The 21,989-nt window shown below is 47.4% G+C and overlaps 1 protein-coding gene across 5 annotated transcripts in view; it reads right to left on the bottom strand.

The window, feature by feature from the left end:
• The window catches only part of LOC141273824 (uncharacterized), a 189,009-nt gene that overhangs the window by 41,642 nt on the left and 125,378 nt on the right, over nucleotides 1–21,989 (bottom strand). For 4 of the 5 annotated variants that reach the window (XM_073686210.1, XM_073686208.1, XM_073686207.1 and 1 more), the window contains 3 exons: nucleotides 20,872–21,020; nucleotides 20,578–20,769; nucleotides 20,105–20,228 (listed from right to left, as the gene is read on the bottom strand). The exons of the other annotated variant lie outside the window; for it this stretch is intronic. In XM_073686210.1, the coding sequence (XP_073542311.1) occupies nucleotides 20,105–20,228; nucleotides 20,578–20,769; nucleotides 20,872–21,020 (465 nt within the window). The remainder of the gene's footprint in view (nucleotides 1–20,104; nucleotides 20,229–20,577; nucleotides 20,770–20,871; nucleotides 21,021–21,989) is intronic. 5 annotated transcript variants of the gene reach the window in all.

Below are 21,989 nucleotides of genomic sequence, written 5' to 3'. Positions count from 1 at the left end.
CACACCAGCCACGTTTTCCAGTAAACTAAAGTCCAGCAGTTTATCATACATCATAACTGTTTATCACACAGTCCATCTTAGTGGCTCACCGGCATATTAAACACATAACATTTGGGAGCCTTTCAAATGGCAGGCAGGCCCTCTTGGCTCCAGTTACATCCCTCAGCAAAGTCACTTATATCAATGTCCACATCAACGCAGTGTTTTTATCTTTGCTGGGTGGTAGCCGCTTCAGCCGCTTTGTTCTGCCACCACTGTGGCTCTAAGGCTTACCAAACGTGGTGTCCAGCCCTTTTGTCGTCCAAGGCTGCTGGCATCTCTCAAACACAAGGATCCAGCCTCCTGCCCTCCAGGACTCTTATCTTCAAAGCCTCTGGCCCTCCAAGGCTAATTGGCATCGCTTACACCTAAGGATCCAGCCTCGACCTTTCAGGCTTCACCAGGCTTCACCAGGCCTCACCAGGCCTCACTAGGCCTCACTAGGCCTCACTACAATGGTGTCCCACACAGGGAACAGGCCTCACGCCTTTCACACCTGTCTCAAAACTACCAGGGTTTATATATCCTGTAGTGCACATACAGGACCTGTGCTGATGTCAGTCATGTGATCAGACATTCTGTGTGCACAGGACCTGTGCTATGTCACAGTCATGTGACCAGTCACCTGAGGGGGAGGTACATGGTCAGCCAAAACACATCCTGGACCATTACCGTAATGCTGTAAGTTGCTGCATTACACCATCCATCATCTATCTCATATCTATCTATATATCTATCTACCTATCTATCCATCCATCTATTATCTATCTATCTATCTATCTATCAGGGAGATTAACACTTGTGTATGATGTAAGGACACAGACAGGAGGGGTGAGGTGTCAGGAGCAGATTCTGTCACATGGAATTGCAAGGGTTATAAAGATAATTAAGCTGCACTGACCATCTCATATTTATAGTGTATGAGTGCAGGAACAGTACACATTTTTTTTAATCTCCTCGGAGTACCCCTTTAAGACTTTTAGATCTGTCATACAGTGTCCCGGGCCAGAGAAATGTTTTCCCACAGGCGTGTCCAGTTCATTCTTAATTGTGTGTCTGTGTAAATTTATTCTAGTTTGTAGTCTTTGCATAGTTTCTCCAATATACAGTGGGGGAAATAAGTATTTGATCCCTTGCTGTTTTTGTGAGTTAGCCCACTGACAAACACATGGACAGTCTATAATTTTAAGGGTAGGTTAATGTTAACATTGAGAGATAGAATATCCCCCAAAAAATCAAGAAAATCACATTGTATAAATTAGATATTTTTTTTTGCATTTTACAGTGATCCCTCTGGCAACAAAACTTAATACTAATCCACCCCTCTTTGCAGATCATCTCCAAATCATTCAGATTTTGATGCTGTTGCTTGGCAACTCGTAGCTTCAACTCCCTTCATAAGTTTTCTATGGGATTAAGGTCTGGAGACTGGCTAGGCTACTCCATGACCTTACTGTGCTTCTTTTTGAGCCACTCCTTTGTTGCCTCGCTGCATGCTTTGGGTCATTGTCTTGCTGGAAGACCCAGCCACGACCCATCTTCAATGCTCTTACTGAGGGAAGAAGGTTGTTGGCGAAAATCTCACGATACATGACCCCATCCATCTTCCCTTCAGTACGGTGCAGTCCTCTTGTCCCCTTTGCAGAAAACCAACCCCCAAAGTATAATGTTTCCCCCACCATGCTTTGGGACGATGTTTTTAGGGTTGTACTCATCCTTCTTCTTCCTCCAAACACAGCGAGTTGAGTTAATGCCAAAAAGCTAAATTTTTGTCTCGTCTGACCACAGCACTTCTCCCAATGACTCACAGAATCATCAGGATTTTCACTGGGAAACTTCAGACGGGCCTGCACATGTGCCTTCTTGAGCAGGAGGACCTTGCGGGCACTGCAGGAATTTAAACCTTTAAGGCGTAATGTGTTACCAATGGTTTTCTTGGTGACTGTGGTCCCAGCTACCTGGAGATCATTAACGAGTTCCTCCCATGCAGTTTTAGGTTGATCTCTCACCTTCCTCGTGATCAAGGAGGTGAGATTTTGCATGGTGCCCCAGATCAATGTCGATTGACAGTCATTTTGCATTTTTTCCATTTTCTTACTATTCCACCAACAGTTGTCTCCTTCTCACCCAGCGTCTTACTTATGGTTTTGTATTCCAGATTTGTGCAGGTCTATGATCTTGTCCCTGACATCCTTAGAAAGCTCTTTGGTCTTGCCCATGTTGCAGAGGTTAGAGTCTGACTGATTAATTAAGTCTGTGGACAGTAGTCTTTTACACAGGTGACTATGTAAGACAGCTGTCTTTAATGCAGGTAACGAGTTGATTAGGAGCGTCTAATTGGTCTGTCGGAGCCAGAACTCAATGGTTTGTAGAGAATCAAATACTTATTTCTCACTGCAAAGAAAATTACCTAATTTACACAATGTGATTTTCTTGATTTTTTTCTTGGATATTCTATCTCTCAATGTTAAAATTAACCTACCCTTAAAATTATAGTCTGTTCATATCTTTGTCAGTGGGCAAACTTACAAAAACAGCAAGGGATCGAATACTTATTTCCCCCACTGTAAACTCCTTCCGGGCACCTTGTACATTGTATCATGTCCACCACTTTGAATGATGTACATGAAAAGACATCCATGATCTTATAGTCCTGATTTGTGTTTGATATGCAGACTGTATTTGATGGTAATATGTGGGTACAAGTTTCGCATTTTTTATTTTGACATGGGAATGTGTCACTGATGGTGATGTGAAGACACTTCTGACAAGGAGATTCCTTAAGTTAGGGGGCTGTTTATAGGAGAGACGTGGTAATTGTGAGAATATTCCTTCGCTTTCCTGTGGTCTCTGTGCAATATGGGTTGGAGATCAGAACCAATTTTCCTTAGGATGTTCATGTGGGGGTTGTATGTGACAACAACAGGCAGCCTGTTGTTATCCTCCCTCTGTCTGTAATCCAGGAGGCTGCTTCTTGGGATTCTTGTAGCTCTGTGGATCTGTTCATCTATTACCAGTGGATGGTATCTTTGTTGTAGGAATGTATTGCTAAGTGATAGCAGCTGCAGTTTTCTGTCCTTACTGTCTGAACAGATTCAAATGTACCTCAGAGCTTGACTGTAGATGATGGATTTTTTTGTGCGTCTTGGATGAAAGCTGTTCCGTCTAAGATATGCCAGACGTCCTATGGGTTTATGGTAAATTGATGTTTATATGGTGTTGTCTTTGATGTATATGCTGTAACATCTCTTAAATGTTGTGCCTTTTGTCTTATCAATTCATTTGTAATATTGCCTGAGGAATGAGCCTCTGTGCTCTCAAAACTTGCATATACCGTATTTTTCGGACTATAAGATGCACCAGACCATAAGACGCACCTAGGTTTTAGAGGAGGAAATTAAAAAAATAAAAATTTAAGAAAAAAATGTGGTCATGATACACTTTTAAGGGGGAGGGGGTCTCCTGCTGACACTGGTATAGGGGTAATGTCCCCCAATTCTGACAATATCCCCCATCCTGGTATATATGCCGCCCCCCTTTCTTTTATATGTGGTCCCCATCCCCATCCTGGTATGCCTGGCATCCCTACATCCTGGTATGCATGGAACCCCTCATACCTATCCTGATATGCATGGCACCCATCATCCCTGTCCTGGTATGCATGGCGCTCCTCATTCCTGTCCTGGTATGCATGGCACCCCTCATCCTTGTCCTGGTATGCATGGCAACCCTCATCCTTGTCTTGGTATGCATGGCACACCTCATCCCTGTCCTGGTACACAGGCACCCCTAGTAATCCCTATCCTGGTATGCATGGCACCCCTCATTCCTATCCTGGTATGCATGGCACCCCTCATCCCTGTCCTGGTATGCATGGCACCCTTCATCCCTGTCCTGGTATGCATGGCACCCCTCATCCCTGTCCTGGTATGCATGGCACCCCTAATCCCTGTCCTGGTATGCATGGCACCCCTAATCCCTGTCCTGGTATGCATGGCACCCCTAATCCCTGTCCTGGTATGCATGGCACCCCTAATCCCTGTCCTGGTATGCATGGCACCCCTCATCCCTGTCCTGGTATGCATGGCACCCCTCATCCCTGTCCTGGTATGCATGGCACCCCTCATCCCTGTCCTGGTATGCATGGCACCCCTAATCCCTGCCCTAGTATGCATGGCACCCTTAATCCCTGTCCTGGTATGCATGGCACCCCTAATCCCTGTCCTGGTATGCATGGCACCCCTAATCCCTGTCCTGGTATGCATGGCACCCCTAATCCCTGTCCTAGTATGCATGGTCCCCCTAATCCTCATCAGGCTGCACATTAAAAAAAAAATAAACACTCCTACTCACCTTTCTTCTCTCCTCCAGCGCTGCGTCCGGTCTGCCTGCACTGATCTCTCCATGTGAGCCGCGCATGACGTTACTGCCATGCGCGGCTCACAAGGAGAGATCAGCTGCCGGAAGTCACTGCTCCCCACGCCGGGTCTGTGTGCGCAGGGAGCAATGACTTCACTCTCCTTCATAGCCGGCACACAGCGGAGCCACGCTGCGGCTGCTGCCGGCTATCTCCTGTGCCCGCTCATTAAAGGGCATGAATATTCACCCTCTCCCCAAGCCCATGGGCGTGGAGAGAGGTTGAATATTCATGCCCTTTAACAGTGGGCACAGGAGATAGCGGTATACAGTGTAGCCGCGCTGCGGCTGCTGCTGCTGCCGGCTATTAAGGAGCATGAATATTCAGTGCTCCCCACGCCCCATGGGCGTGGGGAGCAGTGAATATTCATTTTCTTTAGCAGCGGGGACAGCGTAGGCTGCAGTAGGCAGCTGCTGACTCCTGTGCCCCGCTCCTCCACCGATACCACTCCCCCCACACCACACATAAATATACCCCCCCCCCCCCCAACATTCGGACCATAAGACGCACCCCCCATTTTCCTCCACAATTTTGGAGGAAAAAAGTGCGTCTTATGGTCCGAAAAATACGGTACATATTTTTTTTCTGGTTAGCCAATAAAGGTATCACTCCGAGAATACTTTTGTCATTTTTGGCCATAAAAGTATTTACATAGATTTTTCTGGCTAACACAGTACCATAATATAACTTTGTATTGTACTTCATCATTTTTTCCACTAAAATGTTGCTTTAGTCCCAAGTTATAAATTTTCAAAAGGGATAATAGGAGAAAATGGACCACAAGTATGTTACACAATTTCTCCTGAGTACGCCGATAACCCCTATGTGGTCGAAAACTACTTCTGAGGCACAGTGCAAAGCTCAGAAGGGAAGAAGTGCACATTTTGCTGGAATGTTTTGTGGGTGCCATGTCACATTGGCAGAGCCCCTGAGGGCCCAGAGCAGCAGAACTCCCCCATAAGTGAGCTAATTTTACAAATTTCACCTCTCAATGAATTCCTCTAGGGAAATAGTTTGCAAACTCCATATACAGAGCCCCTAAGTGACAGAAGAGCAGAATCCCCCCTCAAGTAACCCCATTATGGAAATGTCACCCCTCTGGGAATTTATCTATAGGTACAGTGACGATTTCACTCCATGGATGTGTAATACAAGTCAAAAAGCCTTATTGTCATGTGCTGGTTGACCGCAATCACACGGAACCAAGATGCCTTAGGAATGTTGAAGGGGGAACAGATTTGAACGTGACACCCGGTCAGGTGACGTCCAGTGAGGAGTTTCTAAATATAACGGTCGAGCGCGCCAAGCCTGAGGTGATTTCGGAGCCAAGCTGCAGAGAAAAGGAGACGCGCGCTGGATGCGCTGAGGAAACCAGCCTGACAGATCGGAGTCAGAAACTTATGAGGCAGGACAGGCGGACGCCGGTGAACAAGTGCCGGATTCACCGCAGAGGTCCCCCGAGTGCCATGGCCGCTGAGGAGAGCCGGGATCTGCTCGTGGTACTGATTGACTTCGCAGTGCCCGACATTGCCCGTCAACCAACAAGTTCTGGACCCCGCTATCCAAAGCGTGAGAGACCGCTTCTAACGGCCGAGCAAAGAGGAGAGAAAAGAGAACTGCGTCAGAGGAGTCACACCAGCAGAAACAGAGGAGTTGCGTCGCTGAACAGAGCCGTCACTTCAAATGATCATCCACGGTACCGGGGACAGTGGGGTTTAGGATGTCAGGTTGGGAGGGGGACGGGCGAAGTGGAAAAAGCCAAACTGGAGTTAATGCCTAGCGGGAATAACTGGTGACCCCCGCTAGGGCCATTCACAGAGTTAAAGAACTGCTGTGGTGACTCCCACGCTAGGGCACATCACATTATTGTGGGAGATTGTTCATTGTTATTGTAAATTCCCTGTTCATTCTTGTTACTAACCCCTAGTTAAAGCTTGGTCATAGATATATATAAATTGTTTTTATACATCTCTGACTGCCCTCATTTTGTGTCTCTGCGCGTTGCATTTCTGACATCTGCATTACATTTTGTGTAGTCAGCAGGATGCAACATTCAGACGCAGAGATGGGGGATCAGTCTGTGACCGGGTCAACCACCTTCCCAAGTTCACGGGGGATGGCACGTCACTGTGGGACTGGGTAGAAAGACTGAGAAGTATGTTATGCATGTATCCCCTCAATCCCCTAGCTCAGGCTGAGTTGGCTCTCTTAACCCTTGATGGAGAAGCCCGGCAAATTGTCGTATCGTCCACCTAGGGACCGTGACACCGTGGACAAAGTGATAAAAATTCTAGAGAACATGAACGGTGATACCACAGATCTGGGGCATTTACGTCTGCGGTAATTCCAGAGGGTTCAAGAGGAAAAATAAACCATAAATCAATACATTAATGCATTACAGGAAGTGAAGGCCCATATTAGCAAGAAGGCTCAAGATGGGAACCAAGGACTGGGGACATTGGATGAAGTGTTGCGTGACCAACTGATTGCTGGCTTGAAGGACCCCTCCCTGAGGCAGATGTTAAAGGAACGACTGCATTTGAGGCCCAGTCTGGGTTTCCTGGAGGTTGGGACTGAAGCTAGAGTTTTAGAGGAGGAAGTTCCTGTTCTCAAAGCCACCGTCAAAAGTCATGAAGCAAAGACTCCTTCTCCACTCACTTCCCAGCACGCCGTTTTCCGCCAACTGCCCGACTGGGCACGAAAGATATTGTAACATACCTGGCGGCGTCCTTGCATAGTGGTCTATCTCCCACTGTGCAAGAGCGCGCACTTGATCTCCAGTCCAGTCTGCTAGCCTGGCTTCCCTCCATGCTGTCTGCTTGCCTCTGTTTCTGCTGCTTAAGGGCGGCGCCCGATCACTTCCTGTTTCTTGTACCAGCTGCAGACACACCCCTTGTGCGTCCTCAGCCTATTGCTGTCTGTCACCTGGTATTTAACCCAGCTCCTCCCAAGAAACCCCGCCTGAGCATTGTGTTTCATTCAGTGTGCTCTTTCACTCTGAATGTGCCAGGTCCCTTTCTGTGTTTGCTTGCCTGCCTTTCCTGGAGGCTGTATTTCCAGGCCTGTCTGACCTCGCTCCTTGCCTGTTCGTTCCGCCTTCTAGGGGCCGCATACCTAGACCCGCTCCTGTATCTTGTCTGTCCTGTCTGAACACGCTCCTAGCCTGTTCCTCCTGCCTTCTAGGGGCCGATTACCTAGACCCGCTCCTGTATCTTGTCTGTCCTGTCTGAACACGCTCCTAGCCTGTTCCTTCTGCCTTCTAGGGGCTGCATACCTAGACCCGCTCCTGTATCTTGCTACTGTGTCAGTTCTTGTCTGTATACTCTTCTAGCCTGTTTCCTGTTTTTCTCTATGTCCGTACCTTTCCTTTTTCTGCAGAGTCTGAACTCGTACCTCACTCCTGTTCGTTGTCACTGTACTTCCGTTTGTGAGTTTGTGGTCCACTCGCTACTTCACTGCAAGTACCCTGTGGGTATCTGGTTCTGCCTTTCCCTTCCTGTCTGTTCCATGTGAACAGAGCCCTGTCCCCTCTGCCCTGCCTCGCTCTCCGCTCCTGCGGTTCTCGCCCCGCTCTGACCCTTTGCTCGCTGCTCCGGCAGTCTCGCTCTGCTCTGACCCTTTGCTCGCTGCTCCGGCAGTCTCGCTCTGCTCTGACCCTTTGCTCGCTGCTCCGGCAGTCTCGCTCTGCTCTGACCCTTTGCTCGCTGCTCCGGCAGTCTCGCTCTGCTCTGACCCTTTGCTCACTGCTCCGGCAGTCTCGCTCTGCTCTGACCCTTTGCTCACTGCTCCGGCAGTATCGCTCTGCTCTGACCCTTTGCTCGCTGCTCCGGCAGTCTCGCTCTGCTCTGACCCTTTTCTCGCTGCTCCAGCAGTCTCGCTCTGCTCTGACTCTTGCTCGCCGCTCCAGGCGGCCTCATCCTGCTCTACTCTTGCTCACCGCTCCAGACGGCCTCGTCCTGCTCTACTCTTGCTCACCGCTCCAGGCGGCCTCGTCCTGCTCTTCTCTCGCTCACCACTCTAGGCGGTCTCGTCTTGCCCTGCTCTCGCTCACCACTCTGGGCGGCCTCACTCTGCTGTGTTTGTCCTCCACATCTGTGGTTCTGTTCCTGAGTCCCAGTGTGTACTGGGTCCTATCCCGCCTGTGTTCCAACCTGCTAGTGCCTCCCTGTCTGCACTCTAGCCGTGCTTGCCTGTACCCCCCTGTTGTCTCCTGAACCCTTCGGGGTGCTACCTGATAGCGAATGGACAGAGGCTCTCCTATACTCGGTACCTGATACCTCGGCCGCTTCTTCCAGTGAGTCCGACCTAGTGTACTCCGAAGCAGAGGTTATCCCCGATTCTCTACACCCCTCCGACCAGGCTGGAGGACCTCCAGTTGTCTCCTGTACCCTTCTGGGTGCTACCTGATAACGAATGGACAGGGACTCTCCTATTCTTGGTACCTGATACCTCGCCCGCTTCTTCCAGCGAGTCCGACCTAGTGTACTCCGAAGCAGAGGTTACCCCCGAGTCTCTGCACTCTTCCGACCCGGCGGGGGACCCCCAGTTGTTTCCTGAATCCTCCGGGGTACCACCAGCATTGTGTTTCATTCAGTGTGCTCTTTCACTCTGAATGTGCCAGGTCCCTTTCTGTGTTTGCTTGCCTGCTTTTCCTGGAGGCTGTATTTCCAGGCCTGTCTGAACTCGCTCCTTGCCTGTTCGTTCCGCCTTCTAGGGGCCGCATACCTAGACCCGCTCCTGTATCTTGCTACTGTGTCTGTTCTTGTCTGCATACTCTTCTAGCCTGTTTCCTGTTTTTCTCTATGTCCGTACCTTTCCTTTTTCTGCAGAGTCTGAACTCGTACCTCACTCCTGTTCGTTGTCACTGTACTTCCGTTTGTGAGTTTGTGGTCCACTCGCTACTTCACTGCAAGTACCCTGTGGGTATCTGGTTCTGCCTTTCCCTTCCTGTCTGTTCCGTGTGAACAGAGCCCTGTCCCCTCTGCCCTGCCTCTCTCTCCACTCCTGCGGTTCTCGCTCTGCTCTGACCCTTTGCTCGCTGCTCCGGCAGTCTCGCTCGGCTCTGACCCTTTGCTCGCTGCTCCGGCAGTCTCGCTCTGCTCTGACTCCTGCTCACTGCTCCAGGCGGCCTCCTCCTGCTCTACCCTTGCTCACCGCTCCAGGCGGCCTCGTCCTGCTCTACCCTTGCTCACCGCTCCAGGCGGCCTCGTCCTGCTCTACTCTTGCTCACCGCTCCAGGCGGCCTCGTCCTGCTCTACTCTTGCTCACCGCTCCAGGCGGCCTCGTCCTGCTCTACTCTTGCTCACCGCTCCAGGCGGCCTCGTCCTGCTCTACTCTTGCTCACCGCTCCAGGCGGCCTCGTCCTGCTCTACTCTTGCTCACCGCTCCAGGCGGCCTCGTCCTGCTCTACTCTTGCTCACCGCTCCAGGCGGCCTCGTCCGGCTCTACTCTTGCTCACCGCTCCAGGCGGCCTCGTCCGGCTCTACTCTTGCTCACCGCTCCAGGCGGCCTCGTCCGGCTCTACTCTTGCTCACCGCTCCAAGCGGCCTCGTCCGGCTCTACTCTTGCTCACCGCTCCAGGCGGCCTCGTCCTGCTCTACTCTTGCTCACCGCTCCAGACGGCCTCGTCCTAAGCTGTCTGTTCCTGTATTCCCCGGTGTGGGTCAACAGCCATGTCCGGGGTCTGTACTGGAGTAGCACCTGGTCCCTCTGCTCGGTTCCTCCTTGGTGCACTGGCGTCGTATGCCGTCGTGCGACCCTGGTCGGATCAGGTGAATACTTAGTTACGCACCTCCAGGCATTCACTCTCCGGCACGGTCCAGTGGAATCACTACATATACACGCACACGCCGCTCAGCCCGGGCGTGTGCATTACAGATATATGTAAGGAAATTCGAGATCTTCGAGATTAGCTGAGCACTATTAGGGAGACCCTTGCAACCCCCTTGCTAATGGACCACTCTGCCTCAAGTGGACGGAGGCCAGAGCGAGAAAGATGTTCCTACCAGGCTCTAACAAGTCATGCACCCAGCCCATTGGTGGAGTTGGACCTGCGGCGGTAGGGGGCATATTTCCAAAGACTGTCCAAATCGAGAAAAGAGAAAGCAGGGTCAACCGTTAAACTAAGACACCCCACGGTTGTGGAGCATACCGTGGGGTTTCAAACTTCAGGGCGTGGAAGAAGGAGCTCTGAGGACATTGTCTCCGAGAGGCCTAGTATTTGGGCTGAATTTAACGGAGAGCGGATTCGTTGTTTATTGGACACTGGATCTCAGGTGACTACTATGCCTGAGCCGTATTTTCAAAGTTACTTTCCGGAAGTTGGTCGTTCCTGGAAGGAACCTACTGTCAAGTTGGTAGCGGCTAATCAATTACCTATCCCAGTAGTGGGACTGGTATGGATGTCGGTTTGGGCATGCGGAAAGAACCTCGGTCGAAAAGGGATAGTACTGAACACAGGACCTGGAGGCGATGGGCCCATTGTAACCCTGGGCATGAATGCTTAAAGAGGTCGGACAGTTCCTGGCTGAGGGTTCTGACAGAAATAACTGGACTCACGCCACTCATGACCCAGCCAGCAAGAGGGTGTATCAGCATCTTGTGCGAGTCAGTCAAATTCAAAAGTTGCCTGTTACCTCTCAGTATCTGGGTAAAGTGTCAATGCCCCTTGAAGCTACTGTGACCCTGCCAGTGGGACAGACTGTACTCACTATGCCAGTAGTGGCACATGTGTCCTTAGAGGGTATGGACACTCAGATTGAACCAATAGAGGAAAAGGAAGCGCCCTCTGGGCTTCTGGTGGCACGCACACTGGCCACCGTGCGAAAGGGCAGGGTATCCGTGCGTTGCATTAATCTAAATAGCGCAAGTTTGCAGTTATTGCCCCGCCAAGAGATGGCGCGAGTTTGCGTAATGCCAGAGGATCTCACCAGAGCTGATGCTATAGGGTTGGCACCCGTAGAAGGGAAACCATGGACCCTGGAGGTGTTCCTTAACAGACAAGAAACGGAAAAAGAACCGTTAACTGGGCGTCATCCATTAGATGGAGGCTAATCTTATTGAGTTCTCTGCTAGGCAAGTTAGACAGATTGAACAGCTTCTACAGCGTTATCAAGGGGTGTTAACACAACATGAAGACTATTTTGGTTGCACTCAGGACATTCAACATGAAATACCCACAGGAAGTACGGCTCCCATTCGAGAGAAGTATCGCCAGATTCCACCTCAAATGTACCAGGAGGTGAAAGAACTCTTGGCTCATATATTGCTGAAAAGGCGTGATCCGCGAAAGTCAGAGTCCCTGGGCAGCTCCTATTGTACTGGTTCGGAAAAAAGATTGTATCCTGAGATTCTGTGTAGACTATCGGAAGTTGAATGCATGTACAGTACGGGACACTTATCCATTACCCCAAATTGAAGAGTCTCTATCTGCGTTAGGAAGTGCTAAATTTTTCTCTTTTCTCGACCTGGCCAGTGGCTATTGGCAGGTCCCAGTGGCTGAGAAGGATCGTCCCAAAACTGCCTTTGTCCTTCCTATGGATTTGTTTGAGTTCAACCGGATGCCGTTTGGACTGACAAATGCATCAGGGACCTTCCAAAGATTGATGGAGAGATGCTTGGGGGACCTCAACTTCGAGGCTAATTTAATATATTTAGATGATATAATCATCTATTCCGCCATGTTTGAAGATCATCTCCGCCGACTGGAGCAAGTGTCGGAACGACTTCAGAGGCATGGATTGAAAATCAAGCCCCGCAAATGTCATCTTTTCAAGCGAGAGATTGAATATTTGGAGCACACTGTGTCTAGTGTGGAAGTGTACCCCACCGCGGAGAAAATAGCGGCAGTGCAGAAGTGGCCCACACCAGTCAACCTAAGGGAGCTGAGGGCGTTTCTAGGACTCACTGGATACTGTCGCAGATTCATAAGAGACTTTGCTAAGATTGCAGTCCCTCTTAATGAACTGCTGAGAGGAACGGCTAAGGGAGCCAAGCTACAGTCTATTCAGTGGGGTCCACGACAGGAAGAAGCATTTCGAGCATTGAAAATGGCACTAACAAATGCCCCAATTCTGGCCTACGCTGATTTTTCACAGCCTTTTGTGTTGTACACTGACGGAAGCTTACATGGACTGGGAGCAGTGTTGGCTCAAGTGCAGGAAGGAAAAGAGCGGGTGATTGCGTATGCCAGTCAGTCGCTCCCGGATATACTGAGAAGAATCCAGACAACTATAGTTCATTCAAGTTGGAGTCACTGGCACTGGTATGGGCCATGACAGAGAAGTTTACAGAGTACTTATCAGGTTCAGAAGTACAAGTGCGGACGGACAATAACCCTTTGGCTCATTTGGAGAACGCAAAGCTGGGCGCATTGGAGCAACGGTAGGTCGCAAGGATGTCCAAATATCAGTACAAAATTGCTTATCGGCCCAAGGCCCTGAACCCTCATGCAGATGCCTTATCCCGGGTCACCCAGATGGGGCCAAAGAGAGATATAGATGAAGAACTGGAAGGTGACGAGAGTCCGGATTTTCGTCAATTCGCTGCAGCTGTAGTCGATGCTCAGGAGTCCAAAGAAGAGGCAAGGCCCACTCAAATCTTGGGCCACTCGAGAGACGAGTGGATACAGTTGCAACAGTCTGACCCAGATTTGGCAAAGCTTAGAGAATGGGTCGCTCTAAGTCAGAGACCCGACCAGGCGGCCAAAACTGCCTCACCCCCAACTACCTTACAAATCTTAGGCCAGTGGGAAAGGCTCTTTCTGAAGGATGGCTTGCTATGCCGGAAAGTCCAGCTGCCTTGAGAGTTTGACGTGACCTGGCAGGTATTAGTCCTAGGAACATTAGTAGCACAGTTAGCCCAGGAGGCTCATGGAAGGGGTGCCCACTTCGGCGTGGAGAAGACCTTTCGGTGGTTGCAATGACTGGTGTACTGGCCCCAACTGCGGTATGAAATCCAAGAAGTTTGCCGAAAGTGTCGACTATGTGAGCTGAGTAAGCCCCCTGAACAAAGAGCTCCCATTCAGACCATCCAAACTTCTGCACCATTAGAGGTTCTGATGATCGATTATATGATGATCGGAACTTCATACGAAGGCTACGGAAACTGCTTGGTAATGACCGATCACTTCACCAAGTTTGCAGTAGTGACACCTACCCGGGATCAGACGGTAGAAACAGCAGCCAAGGCCATTTGTCAAGATTTCATTCGGATCTATGGATGTCCGAAGCGGATATTTTCTGACCAAGGAGCCTGCTTCCAGGGGCGAGTCATGGATGAGTTATACGATATTTTTGGGATCGACAAAACTCGAACAACGCCCTATCACCCCCAAGGAAATGGGGCATGTGAGCGCTTCAACCGAACCTTGTTGCAGATGTTACGGATGTTGGAAGAAGACAAGAAAATGAAATGGCCCGAGTTCATGTCCGAGTTGGTGTGTGTGCATAATAATCGCGTTTATGCGACTACTGGCTACATACCTTATATGCTGCTGTTTGGAAGGAACGGACAAGAGATTACTGAACTGGAGCTAGACTCAGAAGATCCAGGTCTGTACAACAGTACGAGTAACTGGATTCGAGAACACAGATGGCGGCTTCATACAGCGAGAAAGCTGGTTGCAAAGAAGTTTCAGGAAGTAGAGCATACAGGGAAGCCCTCGATTTCGGTGGGCTCACTCCGACCAGGAGATCGTGTGTTAGTGAGGGCCAAACCGGTTGGGAGTAAGCTAGACCATTGTTGGGAGGCGGTACTATACCGAGTGGTGAAGCAGATCCACCGAAAGAATTCAGTCTATGAGGTTAGGCCTGAAGGGGGTAATGCCACGACATCTAGGTTGTTGCACTGTAATATGCCATGGCCCTTTTCGTCCGAAGCAGAGGACTGTAACAGAGTTGAGCCTGCGGAAAAAAATTTGCTTAAGTGCCATGCATAGTGACTCTGGAAGACGAAGAAGGATGGGCTACAATGCAATTGAGCCCTTCAGTCCCGAGTGGGATACAAAATGGATCAGGGGGCGATTTACAATCTCCATTGGTTGATTTATCAGATACCCTGGAATCACCTTTGCGGGAGGAACCCTGCAGAACTGAACGGGCTAATGTCACAATCCCTCCTAACTGGTATGCTCAGGAGGAGTTTATCTGGTCTCAGATTCAACAGAAACCAGAGGAGTTTGCTCAACTCTTGTCTGAACTTACGCTGTCTCGAAGAAGGCATCAATCTCGCAAAGAATCTACTCGCCCGAGGACTGGCGAGCAAAAAGGAGGAAGGAATGTAATACAAGTTCTGGACTCGCTATCCAAGGCGCAAGAGACCGCCTCTAACGGCCGAGAAAAGAGGAGATGAGAGAACTGCCTTCAGAGGAGTCACACCAGCAGAAACAGAGGAGCTGCATCGCTGAACAGAGCAGTCACTTCAAATGATCATCCACGGTACTGGGAACCGTGGGGTTTAGGATCTCAGGTTAGGAGAGGGACGAGAGAAGTGGAAAAAGCCAAACTGGATTTAACTGACTTTGTTAGAAAAAGACTTGCGGCCTAGCGGTAACAACCGGTGACTCCCGCTAGGGCCATTCACAGAGTTAAAGAACTGCTGTGGTGACTCCCACGCCAGGGCGCATCACATTATTGTGGGAGATTGTTCATTGTTATGGCAAATTCCCTGTTCATTCATATTACTAACCTCTTGTTAAAGCTTGGCTATAGATATACAGTACAGACCAAAAGTTTGGACACACCTTCTCATTTAAAGATTTTTCTGTATTTTCATGACTTTGAAAATTGTACATTCACACTGAAGGCATCAAAACTATGAATTAACACATGCGGAATTATATACTTAACCAAAAAGTGTGAAACAACTGAAAATATGTCTTATATTCTAGGTTCTTCAAAGTAGCCACCTTTTGCTTTGATGACTGCTTTGCACACTCTTGGCATTCTCTTGATGAGCTTCAAGAGGTAGTCACTGGAAATGGTTTTCACTTCACAGGTCTGCCCTGTCAGCTTTAATAAGTGGGATTTCTTGCCTTATAAATGGAGTTGGAACCATTGTGTTGTGCAGAAGTCTTGGTGGATACACAGCTGATAGTCCTACTGAATAGACTGTTAGCTGCTTTTTTCTTGCCATAATACAAATTCTAAGTAAAGAAAAAAGAGTGGCCATCATTTCTTTAAGAAATGAAGGTCAGTCAGTCTGACAAATTGGGCAAACTTTGAAAGTGTCCCCAAGTGCAGTTGCAAAAACCATCAAGCGATACAAAGAAACTGGCTCACATGAGGACCACCACAGGAAAGGAAGACAAAGAGTCACCTCTGCTTCTGAGGATAAGTTTATCCGAGTCACCAGCCTCAGAAATCGCAGGTTAACAGCAGCTCAGATTAGAGACCAGGTCAATGCCACACAGAGTTCTAGCAGAAGACACATCTCTACAACAACTGTTAAGAGGAAACTTGTGCAGCAGGCCTTCATGGTAAAATAGCTGCTAGGAAACCACTGCTAAGGACAGGCAACAAGCAGAAGAGACTTGTTTGGGCTAAAGAACACAAGGAATGGACATTAGACCAGTGGAAATCTGTGCTTTGGTCTGATGAGTCCAAATTTGAGATCTTTGGTTCCAACCACCGTGTATTTGAGCGACGCAGAAAAGGTGAACGGATGGACTCTACATGCCTGGTACCCACCGTGAAGCATGGAGGAGGAGGTGTGATGGTGTGGTGGTGCTTTGCTGGTGACACTGTTGGGGATTTATTCAAAATTGAAGGCATACTGAACCAGCATGGCTACTACAGCATCTTGCAGCGGCATGCTATTCCATCCGGTTTGCGTTTAGTTGGACCATCATTTATTTTTCAACAAGACAATGATACCCCAAACACACCTCAAGGCTGTGTAAGGGCTATTTGACCAAAAACGAGAGTGATGGGGTGCTATGCCAGATGACCTGGCCTCCACAGTCACCAGACCTGAACCCAATCAAGATGGTTTGGGGTGAGCTGGACCGCAGAGTGAAGGCAAAAGGGCCAACAAGTGCTAAGCATCTCTGGGAACTCCTTCAAGATTGTTGGAAGACCATTTCCGGTGACTACCTCTTGAAGCTCATCAAGAGAATGCCAAGAGTGTGCAAAGCAGTCATCAAAGCAAAAGGTGGCTACTTTGAAGAACCTAGAATATAAGACATATTTTCAGTTGTTTCACACTTTTTTGTTAAGTATATAATTCCGCATGTGTTAATTCATAGTTTTGATGCCTTCAGTGTGAATGTACAATTTTCATAGTCATGAAAATACAGAAAAATCTTTAAATGAGAAGGTGTGTCCAAACTTTTGGTCTGTACTGTATATAAATTGTTTTCATACATCTCTGACTGCCCTCATTTCGTGTCTCTTCGTGTTGCATTTCTGACACCTGCATTACAGATGTTTGCCAGAAACAAGCAGTAGTGGATGTTGCTGAGAGAAAATTGCAAATCTTCTAGCGCAGGGCCCATACATTGTAGTGTCCTGTACATTTTAGTACCCATACATTGTGCCCAGCTCGTGCTTCTGGAGACATGGACCCTGTAAATTGAGCGGGCTCTCATCACTACGGAAATGCCAAACATGGATGCTAACTGCGGTTTAGGCACATTGTGGGGCTCAGAAGGGAGGGGGGGCATTTAGATTTGGGAGTGCAGAATTTGCTGGATTTATTTTGTGGGGTGAGGAGCCATAGCACTTTTCCAGAGCCTTTGTGCTACCAGTAACGTGGAAGCCCCCTATATTTCCACTGACAGAAGACAGACCTGAGTGGTGACTTGCTTTATGGTGGATTGAGTTAAAGCTTTTGTTGGGAACATTTTAGATCACATTTATCCTGTGCTCTACACTGAGCACTCACATTGGAGTTTCATCTGAATCTCTGAATGACGTGATTTAGATGAAACCTCTGACAGATTCATTCTCTACAATGAGGCAGCAGAGTTACTCTGGACTCTGTCTGGCCTTTCTCCAGTGGAGTTCTTCTTTTCAGAAGTGTAATTGGTTTTATTTATTTTTTACGCCGTTCTTGGTGCGATATAAGTGATAAGGCAACATTATTCTTCGGGTCGGTGCAATTACAGCGATAACAGATTTACATTGTTTTTTATGTTTGGCTGCTGCTACACACTAAAACATCCTTTTTTTTGTGTGCAAAAACAAGTTTTTACATCACTATTTGAGAGCACAGGATCAGCCGAGCCGCTGATGGAGCTGTATAGCAGCTTATTTTTTGCGAGACAAGAGTGTGTTTTCAGCTACACCATTTTTATTTACATTCGTCTTTTTGATTTCGTTTTATTCCAATTTTTGTTTGGCGGTATAATGAAAAAGCACAGCTTTTTGCCTCTTTTTTACGGTGTTAACTGAAAGGGTTAATAGTTTCATGACTCAGGTCATTCTGAACGCGGCAATACCAAATCTATGTACTTTTTTTGTTTGCATTTATGGATATAATATTTATTTATATTATTATTTTGTGATTTTATTTATTTTTATATCTTTACAATTTTTTTACTTAGTCCCTCCCTCTATGGGACTTTAACTTTTAGCACTCTGATTGCTGGTATAAAGCATGGCAAAGTTTTATATCAGTCAGTGCTGCACTCACAGAAGCAACTTAGGCCATGCTCTGAGCATGGTCTAACAGGCATTCTGTAGCTTGGTGTCCTGGATGTCGTCATGACGACCTCAGGTCGCCATGGCAACGATCAGGCCCAAGCAATGACATCGCAGAGGTTTCAATAAGATGGGTGAGGGAGTCCCCTCCCTCTGCCAGCCTCCTAAATGTATAGATCGCAGCATTTAGGGGGTTAAACAGACGGGTCTCAGCTGTCATGTAAGCCGAGCTCCTGGTTGCAATAGCGCGGGCAGAGCTTCTGTGGCGTGCACAATCAAAATGACGCACATATACTTCATCGGTCGGGAATTCCTTCTTTTCCATGTCGTATAGGTACGTCAAAAGTTGTGAAGGGGATAAGATTACTTTTGACAACCTTTATAAAAGGTATAACTTTTTACAAGAGTACAAAAAAGCAGTATGCCACTTTAATCTTTAATTCTAAAATAAAAAAACTTTTATAAAGTTGGTTAAACAGAAGCAGTTACACTGCGTCATCTAAACAGCAGTTTACTACCACATGTAGGGTATTGCTGTACTTCTTTTTCTCTTATCATTCCTTGTGAAAATATAATTTTTCTTTTTCACAGCCAATATTTGAGGGATCACACTACTGAGTAGTTTTAAAAATTGGGTGACTTTTTGGCGTTTTTGCAATTCTCACATATCAGGTGCTTTGCAGACCAAAATCTGAATTCTATAAGTGAAATATTGCTCTTCTCTTCAGAGCCAATGACCTAAAGCAATAAATTGTGGGAGCTTTTTATCAGTTCACTCTTTGTGAAAATGCAAATTTTGGGGCAAAAAATAAAAATTTAATTCTTTATTTTCATAGTCAAATATTATAAAATTTGGTTTAACACCTGTGGGTTCAAAATACTCACTAAATACTTAGATGAATTCCTTAAGGGATGTACTTTCTAAAACGGGATTACTTTTTGAACGCTTAGGCTATGTGCCCACGATGCAGAAATGAAGCAGAAAATTTCTGCATCTCCCTGGCAGGAAAAACGCATGCAGATTGTGCATGCTTTTTTCCTGCAGAATACATGCGGATCCACATGCGGATTCACATGCGTTTCCGCATGCAGATTGACAAGCGCTTTCCAGGCGATAGCATCACTTGGAAAGTGCTTGACAACTAGGTCACACTGTATAAATCCATGCAAACAGCATGGATTTATACAGTGTGAACCGTAAAAATTAAAACAAATAAAGCTATACTCACCCCCGAGGCCCCGGCGTGGCTGCAGCGCAGCTTCCTGGCTGGTTCCCGGCTGCTGGCATATCGCGAGACAGAGCGGTGAAGGGCCTGCGGTCACATGACTGTGACGTCACCGCAGGTCCTCAAGCGATGCCGGCATTCAGAAAGAAGCCGCCGGACCGGTGAATATAAACTTTATTTGTTATTTTATTCTTTTTTTACAGGTACAATGGTACCCAGGTCTGGATGAGAGTCTCCTCTCCTCCAGAACTGGGTACCATCCGCACATAGAGACGCATAGAAGCCGCTTGTAGAAATGTACAGTCGCGGTTTCTATGCATCTCAATGCAAGTCAATGGCAGGAGTTCCGCTGCGCTACCGCAAAATTAAATGACATGCTGCGGATTTTTGTACGCAGCATAAACGCTGCGGAAAAATCCACAGCATGTGCATAGAACATGCGGAATCCCCTTGGGGACCATGGGGTGCGGATTACCTAGCGTTTACGCTGCGGAAATTCCGCAGCATAAACGCTTGAAAAACGCTACGTGGGCACGCAGCCTTATACGGTTCTGGCACCTCAAGGGCTCTGCAAATTGGACATGGAGCTCACAAACCATTCTAGCAAAATCTGCACTCCAAAATGCCAAATGGTGCAGCTTACCTTCTGAGCCCTGCTATGTGCTCTAATAGCACTTTGTGGTCACATATGTGGTACTATCATTGCGTTACAAATTTTGGGGGGCTTCAACCTTTCCTTTCAAACTTGACTCCACTGACATAATGTGCAATCAATCTCTTACCCAGTGACATGAAGAGCTGGTGATTCTCCATCATGATGTCCTTGTACAGATACTTGTGTTCTACCACATACTCCCATTCCTCCATTGAGAAGTACACAGTGACATCCTGACACCTTATGGGAACCTAATATACACACAACGATGTAATAAACAACAAGGAACAATTCTCGACAGCTTCTGCAGTGTAAATAAAGTCCAGCTTACAGGCAGCTTTTTCAACATTCCAAGACCAGCTTAACTTTCCAGCATCAAAGGGATTCTTATATTAAAAACCAGCACATAAGCAGTACTTATCGAAGAAAGACGTCTGATTAGCTCATTACTAGGAGTTGATGTGTCGGTTTTGAATGAAGAAATCTCATTGATGCTAGTGAGCTACATTTTTCTGGATTACACAATGATCCAGTCATGATCCAGACACTTCCCTCCTTGGTCTTACTGTATAATGTCCCAGTATTCCCAGCAACACTCACGTCTCCAGTGAGCAGCTCAATGATCCGGTTGGTGAGTTCTAAAATCCTTTGATTATGGATTCTCTCATGTATAAGTAAATGAGGTGAAGGCTGCGTGATGATCCTCTGAGTTTTGCTTGATCCTGCTGACACATGAAGTCGACTGGTGGTAGTCAAACATTCACCAGTTATCCTCTGCACTACAGCATAATCCTATATATGGAGACAGAAATTGTATACACGTATCTAATAAAGTACCTCAGTTGTATTGATATAGATATGATGGCAAGCTGCATATCTTCCAGAGTCCCTCACCTCTCCAGTCAGCAAAGAGATAATCTCCATGAAGAGGGTTAATATACTCTCATTCATCCTATTTTTGCCGTTATATGGTGAACTTGTCAAGGAGAATCCTGTTGTCTCGTAAAGAAAACTATGAGGAGCCAGAGCTGGAAGGCTTTGCACTGTAGTAACATAAATAGAAAACCGTATACATTTAAAGGGGTGGTCCAAAACTAACATTTATTTTAATACTATTTAATGGCATGATCTAATATATTTTGTAATATATTTTAATTAAAAATTCCCTATCGCTTCCCGCACTACTCTACCTAACAGCTTTTTTCACTACTTGCTGTTTGATGACACTTTGTTTGAGAATCCCAGTGCATGCGGTCACTGCCGCAGCCTTTGTCCCCAACCTGAATTGAAGCATCATCAGGCCGTTTCAGGGCATGAGCTAGTCCCTGCTTTACTGCACATGTGTCACTTGTCAATTCCAACATATGTTCAGTAGGACTTTTGTCACTGTGCAATATGCACAGTGCCAATGAGCTCTCTCACTGGCTCTGATGAATAGTGACGAGCTGGTAAGAGAGCGCGCACTATCAGTGCGAAATGTAAGGAAAGAATAAGTGAGCAGAGACCAACCCCTGGTCTAATCTCTGCTCATTGGGTTTTCTCCTTTATTTTTTTCTATTAAATAATTTTAATTAATTTTCCATAGGTAAAACATATACACAAAAAAAATTTACAATGATAATACAGAAATTAAAATAAACATAATTATACAACACCCCTCCACTCTACCCCCCCCACCCCAATAAAGGTTTTCTCCTTACAATGTGCATTGACAGTGTGCTCTCTTGCCAGCTTCTTAGTACTCAACTACTCATCAGGGCCGACGAGGGAACGCACTGCCACTGTGCACTGAGAAGAATAGTGCACAGTAAGAAGCAAGCTCCTACTGAGCATACGTCAGAATTGATATATGCTCAGTAGAGAATGAACTAGCCCAAGCCCTGAAACGGACATCCCTGATGATGCTTCGTTTCAGGGGAGGGGACATAGGCTGCAACAGTGACTGCAGCCTTTACCCCATGATGACGTCTTGTTTCAGTATCCCAGCATACACTAGGGATTCACAAATGAAG

This window comes from Phyllobates terribilis, unplaced genomic scaffold (genome assembly GCF_046119375.1).
Source record: "Phyllobates terribilis strain yellow unplaced genomic scaffold, ASM4611937v1 Scaffold_5__5_contigs__length_657084704, whole genome shotgun sequence".
In the NCBI taxonomy this organism is placed as follows: Eukaryota; Metazoa; Chordata; class Amphibia; order Anura; family Dendrobatidae; genus Phyllobates; species Phyllobates terribilis.
The sequence above is the reverse complement of the archived record's forward strand: the minus strand, read 5'-3'. Positions and strand labels throughout refer to the sequence as shown.